The 14,433-nt window shown below is 40.6% G+C and overlaps 1 protein-coding gene across 9 annotated transcripts in view; it reads right to left on the reverse strand.

The window, feature by feature from the left end:
* Positions 1-705: 705 nt before the first annotated feature.
* The window catches only part of sytl2a (synaptotagmin-like 2a), a 40,331-nt gene continuing 26,603 nt past the window's right edge, over positions 706-14,433 (reverse strand). For 2 of the 9 annotated variants that reach the window (XM_046327816.1, XM_046327847.1), the window contains 12 exons: positions 14,191-14,265; positions 7,645-7,743; positions 7,373-7,429; positions 6,573-6,688; positions 4,465-4,584; positions 3,814-3,983; positions 3,308-3,410; positions 2,859-3,020; positions 2,625-2,721; positions 2,424-2,529; positions 1,839-2,044; positions 706-1,445 (listed from right to left, as the gene is read on the reverse strand). In XM_046327816.1, coding sequence (XP_046183772.1) covers positions 1,297-1,445; positions 1,839-2,044; positions 2,424-2,529; positions 2,625-2,721; positions 2,859-3,020; positions 3,308-3,410; positions 3,814-3,983; positions 4,465-4,584; positions 6,573-6,688; positions 7,373-7,429; positions 7,645-7,743; positions 14,191-14,265 — 1,460 coding nt within the window. In that variant the 3' untranslated portion in view covers positions 706-1,296. The other 7 variants (XM_046327834.1, XM_046327825.1, XM_046327856.1 and 4 more) reach the window with 7 other exon arrangements.

The following is a 14,433-nucleotide window of genomic DNA, read 5'->3' on the forward strand; positions in this document are numbered from 1 at the left end:
CTTTTTAAAATAAATATCTTATTTTAAAATATCGAATTGTACACCACTTGGCCTCCATTCGCTCCTGGTTCACAGGGTGGCCCACACGTGGCTGAAATTCCGCCGCTGTAGCATCTTAGACCCTCAGCATTTCTCTACTCCGTTCCACCTCCTTCCTTTCTACTGCTCTAATGTGCGCAAGGCAGATCTGATCACCCTTGGATGTATTGTAGCCAGATTCGTCAGACTGAATAAGTCGATGCAAGAGAGATCTATAATCACCAGATGTTCAAAAGACTCCACTCTAAAAAGGTCTCATAAGACAAATGAGAGAAATGACCTCTGTGCAGTCAAAAACGTAATACTATTAAAATGATGATTAGTGCCCTTTTAGTGAGCTGTTTGAAATGACCGCCTGAAAGTTCAGCCTGTGATGGTATGGTGTAATGGAGTTTGGGTCTTGCGGTAAATTAGTTATTAGACCAATAAGAAATAGAGTTCCAAACCTCTCTGCAAATAACAGCAATATATTATTATTATTAATAATACAAATTCTGGAGCATTTAAAAAAAACTCTGTCCCAAATTCCCCATAGGATGACGGCTCTTTTTGCATTCTCTTGGAAATCCAACTTCCAGTCTATTTCAAATGTTGTGGTTATTTTCCTCACTGCTTCCTGCCAATTGCTGGCGAAAAATGTCATTTTTTTGTGTATAACCATTACTATTGAATTCACACCGATTTTATTTTTCAACATGTGATATTGTATTTATTGTTGGGGTGCCTGAATTAGTGGAAACATTAACTATGATGAAAAATATATGCTGTTACTATATTGAATAATGTGAATAAATGTATTTTACAAAGACAACAATGATAACATAACACCACATTTCTGATTATATATACTGTTGTATCAATAGTGGAAACATTTTCTTCAGTTAATTTACCATGGAATAACATTATGAAAACATATATAGGAATATATACAAATAGCGATAAATATGCATTGGAATGAATCAATTAAAACAACCTATTTATATCTTAACAATTTCTGAGTAGGTATTTGATCTGTATGACAACAAGCATTATTATGTAAAATGTTAATCTTTCAAAAGATAAAATACACACTTGTAATGTAATTCTAAGAAGAATCTAAGCACCAAGCACAATACTCCAATGTGCCTGTATGGTCATTCTCCTAAAAAGTGAAAGATTATATTACTGATTACATTATCGGTTATAAGTTTCATCAAACTGATACACCCAATGAGCAACTTTCTTCTCATTTTGTCATCCAACTTTTCATACACCATCTTATTTTGATACACCTCTTGCCAGTATCAACATTCTCAAGGGTATAATATCCTCAACCCATTCATTGTGAGAATGCATCATTCTCTCCCATAAACTTGCTTCTTCAGAGGTTGAATCCATCCAATCCACCTCTAACCCATAACTTTTACCTGTAAAGACAGATTGGAGATGATCCAGTTAGCTTCCTATTGGATGTATTGTGTATGCATTTCAATATTAATAATTAGGCTACAATAGGTCTGGAACGACTCAAGAAACTATTTAAATATAAAGACATACTACCTTAGAGAAAAGCATAAATCAGATTCAGAAATGTGGGGAATTTTGTTAGATGCCATAATTCAATCGGTGCTATAGCACAGCTGAGAATGTGCCTTTTAAAGACATTTTCCCGATTGTCTCAGGGATCGCATTTATGGTCAACGTTGCGCATGTCATCTCATGTGTAAATTACCTTTAAAAGTCTGTTATAGTGTGTTGCATTTTAACGTGCCTTGAATTGAGTACCGGCCAAACGTTAAACAAATTACAAAGTATCTTACCTGTTCCAAGGCCCAGTCTTAAGCCCCCAATGAAATGGTTAGTGAGCCGGTCGTGATCCCACACGGTGACTTCAACGCAGGCCTCTCGTAGGTCGTCCGGCCGAAAGCCATCATAGACCATGGTGTGATTGAACATGGGGTTGGCTGTCTTCTTCACCACCCGAGTCTTCTGTCGGCTTTTCCTGCTCGTGTCTGGAAGCACGGTGCTAAAATAGCATACAACAACAACAACGGATTAGTAGCCTAGCACACTCTGGCCCACAATCTGATCCTGTGCATTTCAAGGAAGAGCTTTAGCTCTAACAGTATACTGTAAGTTTAGGACAAAAGCAATCAATGGCCCTGTTAGAATATTACAGAAATGCATCCTATTCTTCCTCGCTACCATTCTTGAGGTAATCACAGATATGAACAGTATAAAAACAGTATAAACAAATCTGAATTTCTACAGTGAGTGAATCGCTACAAATCCAATGGTTTAGTTTATATATGACTAAATGACACATTGGCACTATAAACATATTCAATACTAAATTATGCTTCACACCCGTATTTAACCAGGTGCAACATATCCAAAACACATACCATTTCACGAAGGGGTCAATGATCGCACCCCTGATAGCAGGCAGGTTCTTGCAGTCTTTCACCCAAATCTGCACCTCACCCGTCTCAGTTTTGGATGACCTCTTACCTACCAATTGAGTAAAAACACACATAAGTAAGTTATGTTCAATAGAACACATAACAGGCTAGATGATGATGAGAGTGGTCTGAGAAACCGCTTACTGTAGGAGATCTGTGGCAGGAAACGCAATCCTATTCTCATCTCTCCTCTATGGTCAATAGATTGGGAGTGAGAGGGACTGAGAGACTGTGTCGAGATCTAAAGTGAATAGAATAACTTTATTTTTAGTTGTGGCAAGTTGGTATCAGATCAGTCTTTATGAATTACCACCTATATAAAAATTTACACTGCAAAACAGACTGTATACGACCAAAACTAATCCTCTTGCAGTTTACCCTTGCTTTCAAAGCATAATCATTCATCTGCGTGTTGCTAAAGTCCCATTCAGACAAATCCAAGTCCACCCCGCCAAGGAAGCTGTTCCGTCCAAAGTTGTCATTGTGCCACACGGAGACATTAAGTGCTTGAGTCTTGAGGGTCTCCATGGTAACTTTAAACTGCAGGGGTAGAAAAGGGGATAAAAGTAGTTTTCTCAATGCAGACACAATAGACCGAGCACTGATAGCTTTGTGTCCAGCTATTTTTGAACTGTTAAAAAACGATTTCCCGAGTATAAAATCAGGAATGTACACCCCCACCACACACACACACAGACTTCTGCCATATCAGAGGACACCTGGACCACCTATTGAGATGTTTGTTGAGTGAATCAGGTGATAAATAATCTGAAAAGGAGATTGGATGAGGACTTTAATAACCAGCCATCATATCTCTTCTCTCTTACCCTAAGGATCTCATTGTAAGTGGGGTTCAAGGTCTTCTTTTTCACACTGGCTTTTCTCTTTCCCATCTTCGCTTTGTCCGGTAAGAGGTAACATTTCACATATCTGAAAATGAATATCCAACATCAGATTCTTAGCCACTACACAAATACAAAGCAAAAGCAACTACGGCTGGGATTAAATTAGAAGCTGTGCTATAGCGCGCTGGACATTTAAAGGTAATTAACAATTAAGCAGGCATCTGCAATGTTTACCTTGAATGCGATCTCAGCAAATGCGGTAACATGTCTACAAGTGCAATCGGATAGAAGTTGGTGAAAGTTTCCAAGGCACATCATTGCTTTCCATGCACCTAGTCTCAAATTGCAATAACACACTGATGATCCTATGTAAGGTAATGGGAAACATCAACCTCTGTAAACCTATGCACCTGGAGATGGCAGATTTATTTTACAATGATAGGATAATCACACACACACACAATCTTATTTATTGCAAGAACACCTACGGATCAGAACGGTTCTTCTTGGGTTCTGCCACGGCAAGATCTCTGCAGTGGACAACAAAGATGTGGAACTCCCCGAGCTTCTGGACATAATTCATGGCAAACCGGATTGTTCCCTTCACTTCCACATCCCCATCTACTCCACTGTAGATGCTTGCCACACTGCCGCTCACCTTAACGGTCCACATGTTAGGAAGAGACAACAGCATCACCAAGTGTTGTATCAAGCCATCAAACCAGATGTTTGATGTGTTTGATACCCTTCCATTGATTCTGTTCCAGACATTACAATGAGCCTGTCCTCCCAATTTAAAGTGCCACCAGCCACCACTGAAACTCAGTATTATTATCTTCTAGATGCGGAACAAATGCCTCTCTTAGTCCACATTCAGAACCCTAATATTCCCGATTCTCTAGAACCCTAATATTCCCAATACTCTAGAACCCTAATATTCTTACATCTGCTATGGGACAATTGTATGATTCCTGTGTATCACATGTGGGGGAGAAAACAAATGTTCTGCTGTATTATGCTAATAACTTTTGTTATTCGCATTATTAGGATTGCAGCCATGTGAATTCAAAGCAAAGTGAGTTTGATTATTTCATGGCACACGTCAACATATCTGATAGGGAAGCTGCATGGGAACATACAGAGGACATGGACGCCATGCCAGAGGAGAGGCTAAGGTTAGTGAGGGAACTGCCCATCCGCTTTTTCCAGCTGAAGTTGAGACTTTCCACTGAGGTGCTGTCACTGTCTCTGCCATCCTTCTACAAGATAGTGCAGAAACAACAATGGCGGGTGGTCAGAAACACACACACACACACACACACACACACACACACACACACACACACACACACACACACACACACACACACACACACACACACACACACACACACACACACACACACACACACACACACACACACACACACACACACACACACACACAGGTTAAAACACATTGTGGGCCTACATGGTGGTTGGAGCCAGGGGCTGCTACATGCACATACAGTGCCTTCGGTAGTATTACACATTTTGTTCTGTTTTAAAACGGAAATACCTTATTTACATGTATTCAGACCCTTTGCTATGAGACTTGAAATGGAGCTCAGGTACATCCTGTTTCCATTTATCATGCTTGAGATGTTTCTACAACTTGATTGGAGTCCACCTGTGGTAAATTCAATTGATTGGATGTGATTTGAAAAGGGACACACCTGTCTATGTAAGGTCCCACAGTTGACAGTGCATGTCAGAGCGAAAACCAAGCCATGATGTCAAAGGAATTGTCCGTGGAGCTCCGAGACAGAATTGTGTCGAGGCACAGATCCAGGGAAGGGCAAAAAAAAAATGTCTGCAGCATTGAAGGTCCCCAAGAACACAGTGGACTCCATCCTTCTTAAATGGAAGAAGTTTGGAACCACCAAGACTCTTCCCAGAGCTGGCCGCCCGGCCAAACTGAGCAATCGGGGGAGAAGGGCCTTGGTGACCAAGAACCCGATAGTCACTCTGACTGAGCTCCAGAGTTCCTCTGTGGAGTTGGGAGGAGCTTCCAGAAAGACAACCATCTCTGCAGCACTCCACCAATCAGGCCTTTATGATAGAGTGGCCAGACAAAAGCCACTCCTCAGTAAAAGGCACATGACAACCTGTTTGGAGTTTGTCAAAAGGGACCTAAAGACTCTCAGACCATGAGAAACAAGATTCTCTGGTCTGATGAAACCAAGATTCAACACTTTGGCCTGAATGCCAAGCATCATGTCTGGAAGAAACCTGGCACCATCCCTACGGTGAAGCATTGTGGTGGCAGTATCATGCTGTGGGGATACTTTTTAGCAGCAGGGATTGGGAGACCAATCAATATCTAGGCAAAGATGAATGGAGCAAAGTACAGAGAGATCCTTGATGAAATCCTGCTCCAGAAAGCTCAGGACCTCAGACTGGGGTGAAGGTACTCTTTGCAACAGGACAACGATCCTAAGCACATAGCCCAGACAACGCAGGAGTGGCTTCGGGACAAGTCTCTGAATATCCTTGAGCCCGGACTTGAACCCAATCGGACATCTCTAGAGAGACCTGAAAATAGCTGTGCAGCAACGCTCCTCATCCAACCTGACAAAGCTTGAGAGGATCTGCAGAGAAGAATCTGAGAAACTCCCAAAATACAGGTGTGCCAAGCTTCATACCCAAAAAGACTCAAGGCTGTAATTGATGCCAAAGGTGCTTCAACAAAGTAGTAAAGGGTCTGAATACTGTTTTTTTCTTTGTCATTACGATGTATTGTGTGTAGATTGATGAGCAAAAACAACTATTTAATCAATTTTAGAATAGGCTGTAACCTGACAAAATGGGGAAAAAGTGAAAGGGTCTGAATACTTACCAAAGGCACTGTACAAGCCATGTTAAAAATGTACTCAAATGTAGGACAGTTTGGTTATCAATAGCTTATGCGTCTTATCCAAGCATGAAAAATACATTCATTATATGACCTCAAAAAAGGAAAGGTGACCGCATTACCCCTGAATATGTTATGCATTTGGTCATACATGGTGGATTTTGAAAGCCATTAAAATTAATTCAAGAGGAAAGAATTCTATAAAATCAGGTATTTTGTATTGTTGTCATCTTAAAGCTAACAAGGCAATTCACTTCCCCCTAATTCAGATGGGGTATATCACTCTAAAAATGGTTAGGTATTTTTTTTACCATGAACAAAGGGCACAGTATTTTTTATTTGTATTTGTTTTACCTCATCCTGCATAACAGACACCGACTTGCTCATATTCTTCATCTGCTCCGGGACTGAAAGGGAGGAGGGAGGAGGGAGATGGAGAGGAAGGAGGGAGGAGGGAGGCACTGCAGAGACTGGAAGATGCAAAGCAGATAGGTGGATAAGGACTTTTACAACTCTCTAACTAATCTCACCTAATGGCTCAAATCAGCAGGGTCTTCACTGAAATAGTGAAATTGCAAGACAATGTAATGACAGCTGATGTAATCATATTTGCCAAACGACATGCTTTCCTCAACACTCTTCTGCTCTCAATAATCCACTTCCTGAATAATTCCTAAATCAACCCCTATCATCTTCCCCTTAGACAATTGAGTAGATCGGAGAGGATTGGGAAGGTGTAAGCGATTTGCGGAACTTCCACCTTGCCCTATGATAGTACAGGTGCATGAATTGTTGCCATATTGGGCAGAGTCAAGGAAGATTGATTTAAACAATCACAAGATCAAATGTTGTTATAACCATGGCATCACTGTGCCTGAAACCACAACAACCAACAGAACAATGTTATTTGAAAAATTCTAGTTTCCTCAAATTGAAATAAAATATGAATAGTGAAATTTCAACAATGAGTTACAATTCTAATCTATTCTCATTACTGATAGTTCACGGTTTCAACTCTCACCAATAAATATAGTCAAAATCTAATAATACAAGTATAACAAAATTGTATTTGTTTGCACAATACTCGGTGTCTGCCTTCAAACAAAAGCAAATGTACACTGTTTTATCAAATGAAATTGAGCAGAAATATTTACCATCATCCACATTTAGATTCAATTCACTTCTTTGGTCAATTATACTTCTCTCTTCTCCTTTGGAAGAAAATAAAGGGTTAGAGGATTAAACAGTTAAGTTCAGATATCATGAAAACAACATCATAATGCTCATTGAAAACTCTTTCTTAAACAATTTATTTGAATGGTTACAGTGACAATTGGCCACGCTAACCACAGTCTAGGATTGAGAATAACACTGAGTTAAGAATCAAGCCTATTGAGCTCAGGAAAACCAAGAACGGTCTATTTACGTTTTGGTGGTGATAAAACGTCCTCCAGACTTCTGGATAAGGGTCTTGAAGACATTTGTTTAAACTCTAACCTGATAGGGCTTGAGTTCTCACCATGACCTGCCACAGATAAAATAAAATCAGCTCTGGAAAATATTGCAAAAAACAGAGGAACAAACAGACCGGTCTTCATAGATTGCATGACATTAAGAAAAATGTCCCCATCTCATATTTCCAGATACTTGTTCTGAACAAACAGTTGCACAGCATTCCAAAAATCTATTGATTGTTCTTTATGAAGATTAGGGAATATTTGAATTAGTTTGTTTTCAATTCCATAATCTGATTATTTAAAACACCCTGACAGATAATACAAATATATATTAGCTTACTTCTGTTTCTTAATGATCCAAGTCTGTGGCATACAGAGTGTGATTTGAAAAGGTGATCGACTAAACATTTGACATTGGAAGCATCTAGAAATCAAAAAGGTTCTCTTTACACTTCATGTACTTATTTGAATCAGAGTTAATCTACTCTACAGAATGGTTATTATGATAATGTTAGAGACAATCATCTTGTGCCTATGTCAGAATGCAGATACAATCAAATGACAAATACAAATATGAAGGCAGGTTAGTCCCATGAAATGCAGGAATTTGTATATAAATTAAAAATCTAATTGAGATCTTATTGGCTCATGCAAAGTGACAGTTTTAATGGCATTAGTAGTTTGGTACAGCACAGTATATTCAATATTGTTACTTCCTTTTACCGCAAAAGTTGTCGGTTTGCTCATCTATTTCGACCCATTAATGTCATGAAGAGACTTTGAGTGATGCAACCGTTGGCTATGCACACCTGGCTGAAGGAGCGACGAGATAAAGTTGAGTAAAGTTCAACGACACAGTAGCGTGATATCCAATTGGGACACAGAAGGTCTGGCAAGCTAGCTTTCACTTTGTGTGTGCGTGTTTAGATCCTCTCTCTCGCGCTCTCTCTCTCTTTCACACGCACACACACTTACTGTCTTGACCGCTGAATGCTCGGCTATGAAAAGCCAACTAACATTTACTCTTAAGGTGCTGACCGGTTGCGCCCTTCATAACCACTGCTAATATTATTTTACCCTGCTGGTCATCTATGAATGTATGAACAGCTTGAGAAATGATCTAGCCTTTATGGCCATGTACTTTTATAATCTCCAACCAGTTCGGATTTAAGTATAACTGTTGTATGACTGACGCCTTTAGTGAGAGGTCTAATGCTTAAATATTGAATCATTTCTGCCCACCGATTTCATATTCATTTTATAAATAGGCCCATGCACACCTTCATCAGATGAACCGCAACATGTCGACTAAAGCGATATAATTCATATATGCATTTGAAAGTTTTTAATATTGTGATAGTGATCTGTTATCCAACAATTATTATTATTACTAACCCTGCATTATAATCATATAAAAGCCCCTTAGATATTCTGTGTTTTTATTTACAGTAGTGATGGACAGCTGGAGGCATTTTGTTTTTCCCAAGCGTGGTTTTAGAGTACTTAAGCATCAAATACATTGCAAGTTTGCCCATATTGTCCTTTAGACTACACTTTACAATAGGACAAATATGTTATTGAATTCGATAAAAAACAGTTATAAAATGTATATTAAGTAGTCTTACTTGTCTCAGCGCAGCTCGAAACGGTGCTGAAATAGTTGACCACAAGCAGCCTTCTAGGCAGAGCTCCAAAGAAAAAGTAATATCTCAGACTGGCCAATTAAAAAAAAGATTAAGATGGGCAAAGGAACACAGACACTGGACAGAGGAACTCTGTCTAGAAGGCCAGCATGCTGGAGTCACCACTGTTGACTGGTGTTTTGCGGGTACTATTTAACAAAGCTGCCATTTGAGGACTTGCGAGGCGTCTGTTTCTCAAACTAGACACTCTAATGTACTTGTCCTCTTACTCAGTTGTGCACCGGGGGCTCTCACTCCTCTTTCTGTTCTGGTTAGGGCCAGTTTGCGCTGTTCTGTGAAGGGAGAAGTACACAGCGTTGTACGAGAGCTTCAGTTTCTTGGCAATTTCTCGCATGGAATAGCCTTCATTTCTCAGAACCAGAATAGACTGACAAGTTTCAGAAGAAAGTTCTTTGTTTCTGGCCATTTTGAGCCTGTAATCGAACCCACAAATGCTGATGCTCCAGATACTCAACTTGTCTAAAGAAGACCAGTTTTATTGCTTCTTCAATCAGGACAAAAGTTGTCAGCTGTGCTAACATAATTGCAAAAGGGTTTCTAATGATCAATTAGCCTTTTAAAATTATAAACTTGGATTAGCTAACACAATGTGCCATTGGAACATAGGAGTGATGGTTGCTGATAATGGGTCTCTGTATGCCTATGTAGATATTCCATTTTTAAAAATGCAGTTTCCAGCTATAATAGTCATTTACAACATTAACAATGTCTACACTGTATTTCTGATCAATTTGATGTTATTTTAATGGACCCATTTTTTTGCTTTTCTTTCAAAAACAAGGACATTCTTAGTGACCCCAAACTTTAGAACGGTAGTGTTTAAGTATGTATTTTTTTTCACAGAACACTTACCATGTGTGTTCTCGTTTTGTACTATTCTGTAGTTTCGACCCAATGTAGGCCCAGGCATGGATCAAAGCTGGCGAGACAAGTTATATGCTGGACCCTATGTCAGAGAGATGTTTTTGGGACCACGTCATGTCTATAGTCCTGCTAATTGCCCTTGTGAAAAACAAGTGTTTGAAAACATGTTTTCAAAAGGCCTCCAGGGCCGACAGGTTTCTAACTTTCTCCACCTTCCACTTGCCTCTTCCATTTATTCCCATAGTAATTCGTTATGGTTTGCATTGCAAATGAGGGCATAAACTGGGTCAAGACGTCGGAGTAAGTCATCCTTTATGTAGTAAAATAAAGGTTAAATAAAAATACGTAAAATACTTTTAACAGCACATTACTCAACACTAGTGAGACTCATGTCACCTACGGTAGGCCTAAAATATTTTTTACATCTCCAAAAAAAAAAAAAAAAACGCTTTTATCCAAAGCGACTTACAGTCATGTGTGCATATTTTGGTGTAGGTCTCCTGATGTTAACCCAATCGAACTTGTTGCAACTAAAATGTAGTTGAAATAAACATTTGCATGTTTGCCTGGCATGGATTGTGAATCCATCTCGTTCCTCGCCCTATTCAACCCTGCCAATGCCACCTGACTCTCCACCAATGATGAGACTCTCTGTGAATAATTCCATTTAGAGGATTGGAGGATTCTAAATGAATATCTAAGGGTTTTTCGTTAGGGCAAATCTGATCTGTGAGAATATCTAAGGGGCTTTTATATAATTATAATGTATTGTGAAAGGAAAACGACATGCACAAGAGACAGTGGTATATATTTTTATTTATCACAATTTTCTTTAACCAATTTCGGTCTTTAATGCTGGGTCGACAGACAAGTTCCTTACTTTTTCTTTTTTTAAACTGAAATTGCAACTAACTTTCTATGGCTTGTTTTTTAAAAATTTTTATTTTGGAGATTATTTCATTTGTAATCTGAATAAAGGGAAAAAGGCCATTCTTGAACATGGGGTGAGACATTCCTACCAATTTATAAATGAAGCCAGTTTGTTATTTAGAATGTTTTATTCCTGTTTTTAGAGGGCGAGAAACCAAAAGCCCACTGTACCTATTTTTTGAAAATCGTCAGTCCACATGACTGTTTTTGAAAACGCCTCCATTAATTGCCACAGTTCCTGACTACTGATAGATCAGCGTTCTAACTCCTCCTTGTGATAGTGTGGTGAAATGACAGAATGCCACCATCTACCACAAACGGTCGCGGCATAAGCTTGTAACTTTTAAAGGAAGAACCACTGTATATCTACTCAAAAGAGGCAAATTCTGCCATGTGGAAGACATTGTTCTGTATGTCTAAACCTGCTGCTTCCATCAAAGTTCAGAATGATGTGGCCAACATGATTTGCCCCCACATTTAAATCATTAGCCATTTCACTTCTAAATCACAAAATCTATGTTTGATGAGAAAATGCAAAGCTCACAGCTTGAACTTGCCCGAGATTGAGACCAGATCTCAGGCATGCTTCGTCTGGATAAGCGACTGTCGACATTCTCCATGGACCTAGGACTGATCCAAGATGGACTCCCCTCACTGCTTCTTATGCTCAGGAGCAATGGAGTGGGGACAGTGGGACTCAGATGGTCATTCCCCACTTTATCTGAGATAAACTGAGGGATGTGTGTCTGCTCAGGGAGCCCCAAATAATGTTGGTTGCTCTGGGGAATGAAAGATCTTGCAAGGCGGAGATATGTTTCAGAGACTTCAGATGCTCCCGAAAGCTTTCTTTCACCAGGATCCCTATTGATGGGCTGTTGACCAATCTTGCCAGCTTCAAAGGCTCTTCTTATATGCGGGTCCCCATGATTTGGCCTAGAGGACCAGTGAGGACTGCCCTCCTGTACACTTAGGTTCCCTAAACTGGTCCTTCTGAAGGGGCAAGGGTGCGACCTTGTAGGTGATAGCGGGGACATCATAGAAGTTAGTGAGCTCTGTGCCGAGCCTCTACGTGGAAAGGTCAGGTGATCCTGCCCCTTCTCTTCAGATCTAAACTGTGGAGAGGTAGACGTGATTCCTAGGGTATGTTTGGTGGACTCTGATCCTGACTGCATTGCTTCATGTGAGAGTCCTTTTCTCTGTTTAACCACTGGTGTTGCTCTCTCTGGATCATCCTGATGCTCCCTTGTGGGTGAGGCAATGTCTATGGAGAAGGATTTAAATGGAGAACTATCACGGCTGGCTCCTTGGAAACTGGATGAACCTCTGGGCAGGGCTTTTGGATGACAGGTCTTTGAAGGACTTCTCTTAAGTTCATCGTCAGTTTTGTCTTTCCACTTTGGAATTTCAGATCTAGGCAGAGGTGTTTTAGGACTTAAGGGTCTTTCTTGATTCAGGGTTGACCCTGTTTCCATCTTACATGAATCTTGCTGATTTATAGAATCAACATCGCCAACACTACAGTGACTACTCGGTAGTGATGAGTTTGAACTCCACTTGATGAAACCCTTTTCTATTCTTTCAGCCATGGACAAGTCGGAGGCGCTGGCCTTAACCCCGTATAAGGAAGAGCTTTGCTTGTCACAGTCACCCTTCCCTAGGTCAGTTTCAATTGTTCTTAGACTAGACTGAGAAGTGGCAATTGAGTGGTGGACTGGAGGTGTTTCTGAAAACGGATGGGTTTGACTACCTAAAGCCTCCTTTGGTTTGCCAACAATGACCCTTGGTCCACTATTCTCCTTCTCCCAGAAGGACTTGAGGTTATTGATCTTGGCCTTCCTGCTTTCCTGTTGACTGAGGGAACGTCTAACAAGGGGCACTGGGACATGCCCCTGCCGGCTTGTGCGGGGACTGGATGGAGAGACATGTAAAGGAATGTCCACCTTCTCATCTGGCTGGACTGTCTGAGAAGGCACTGTCAAGCCCACAGATGAACTGGAATTATCTTCAGAGATGAGGATGGATTTATCCCTGAATGTACCATTGTCACCTGATGTTTTTAACAAGTAGTTACTTTCAACGGAAGATGAGGACTTTTCGTCATATGACAGAGCAGCACTGAGGTCTATGTTACACTGCTCTGAGGTTTCCACTTTTGGGAGAAGGGATGGTTAATCAGCATATGTGAGTCATTACTATCATTGCTTTTTGCTCCAAAAATATTGGACTTTCTCGTGCCACTAGTGTCGAGGTGAAGCTGAATATTTTGAAAAGATGGTGATGCGTCAACAGTCTCAGCCTTGGCTAAATCTGTACCAAAATCATGCATTTTTTGGTCACAAGTATCCCCAGCACTGACAAGTACTTCACACCTCATTGTATCATTGCTTAGCTTACTGAGCAGTATTTTAGGGCCAATTTCTCTTTCCCAAAATGATTTCAAGTTGGAGAGTTTATCTGGTAACATATCTACTCCACATGCACTCCCCTGTGGCTCCTGTTGAGTTTGGTCTATTTCTTTTTTAAGCACTAGTTCTCTAACCTCCGGTGTCTTCTCATTTTTAGCTGACTGTTTGTCAGTAGCACATTTATGCAGATCTTGCTGCTGGTCAGAATAAGTATTCACAGTGGACTGGCAGAAGATGAAGTTCAGGGTGGTATCGTCAAGCTCTTTCTGTTCACAGAGAACCACCTCTTTAACTGGGCTTTGCGGCTCAGGGATTTTCTCTTCTCTTGCTTCCCATCTACTAAATATCCCTAGGAGCCCTCGCCGAGGCTTTGGAGACACACGACTAGATGGCTTCTTAGAGGCAGCATCACTTGGCATCTCATCTGTGATGATGTCGACAGGAGTCACTGGTTCATCACTGGGTTGTTGTGGGAGCTGAACCTGTGGCTTGTCACAGCTTCCCAGGTTCCAGCTGAACCAGTCGCGAACCTTAGCCATGGATTGACCGTCCTCCTCTGTTATCTTGGTGGGGGAGATCCCCTGGGCCGCGGCCCCCAAGAGAATGGGCTTACCTGTCTCTTGCACAGCACAATGGAGGTCGGACACCTGAATGGTAAGGGACTCAGCATGACGATGGTCAAGTTGATCTGTAAAGGAAATCAAAACAACTTGGATTTCTCATCACTTGTATTTGCTGACATACAAATGTAGGATCTTAATTTGAGCCAGTTTGCTACAGCAGGAAAATAATCCTGCAGCAACAGGAAATGTGAATTATTATGTGGATTATAATGAATGGACATTTTTGCAGGGGT

The sequence above is a fragment of the Oncorhynchus gorbuscha genome, linkage group LG02 (genome assembly GCF_021184085.1).
Source record: "Oncorhynchus gorbuscha isolate QuinsamMale2020 ecotype Even-year linkage group LG02, OgorEven_v1.0, whole genome shotgun sequence".
Taxonomy (NCBI): Eukaryota; Metazoa; Chordata; class Actinopteri; order Salmoniformes; family Salmonidae; genus Oncorhynchus; species Oncorhynchus gorbuscha.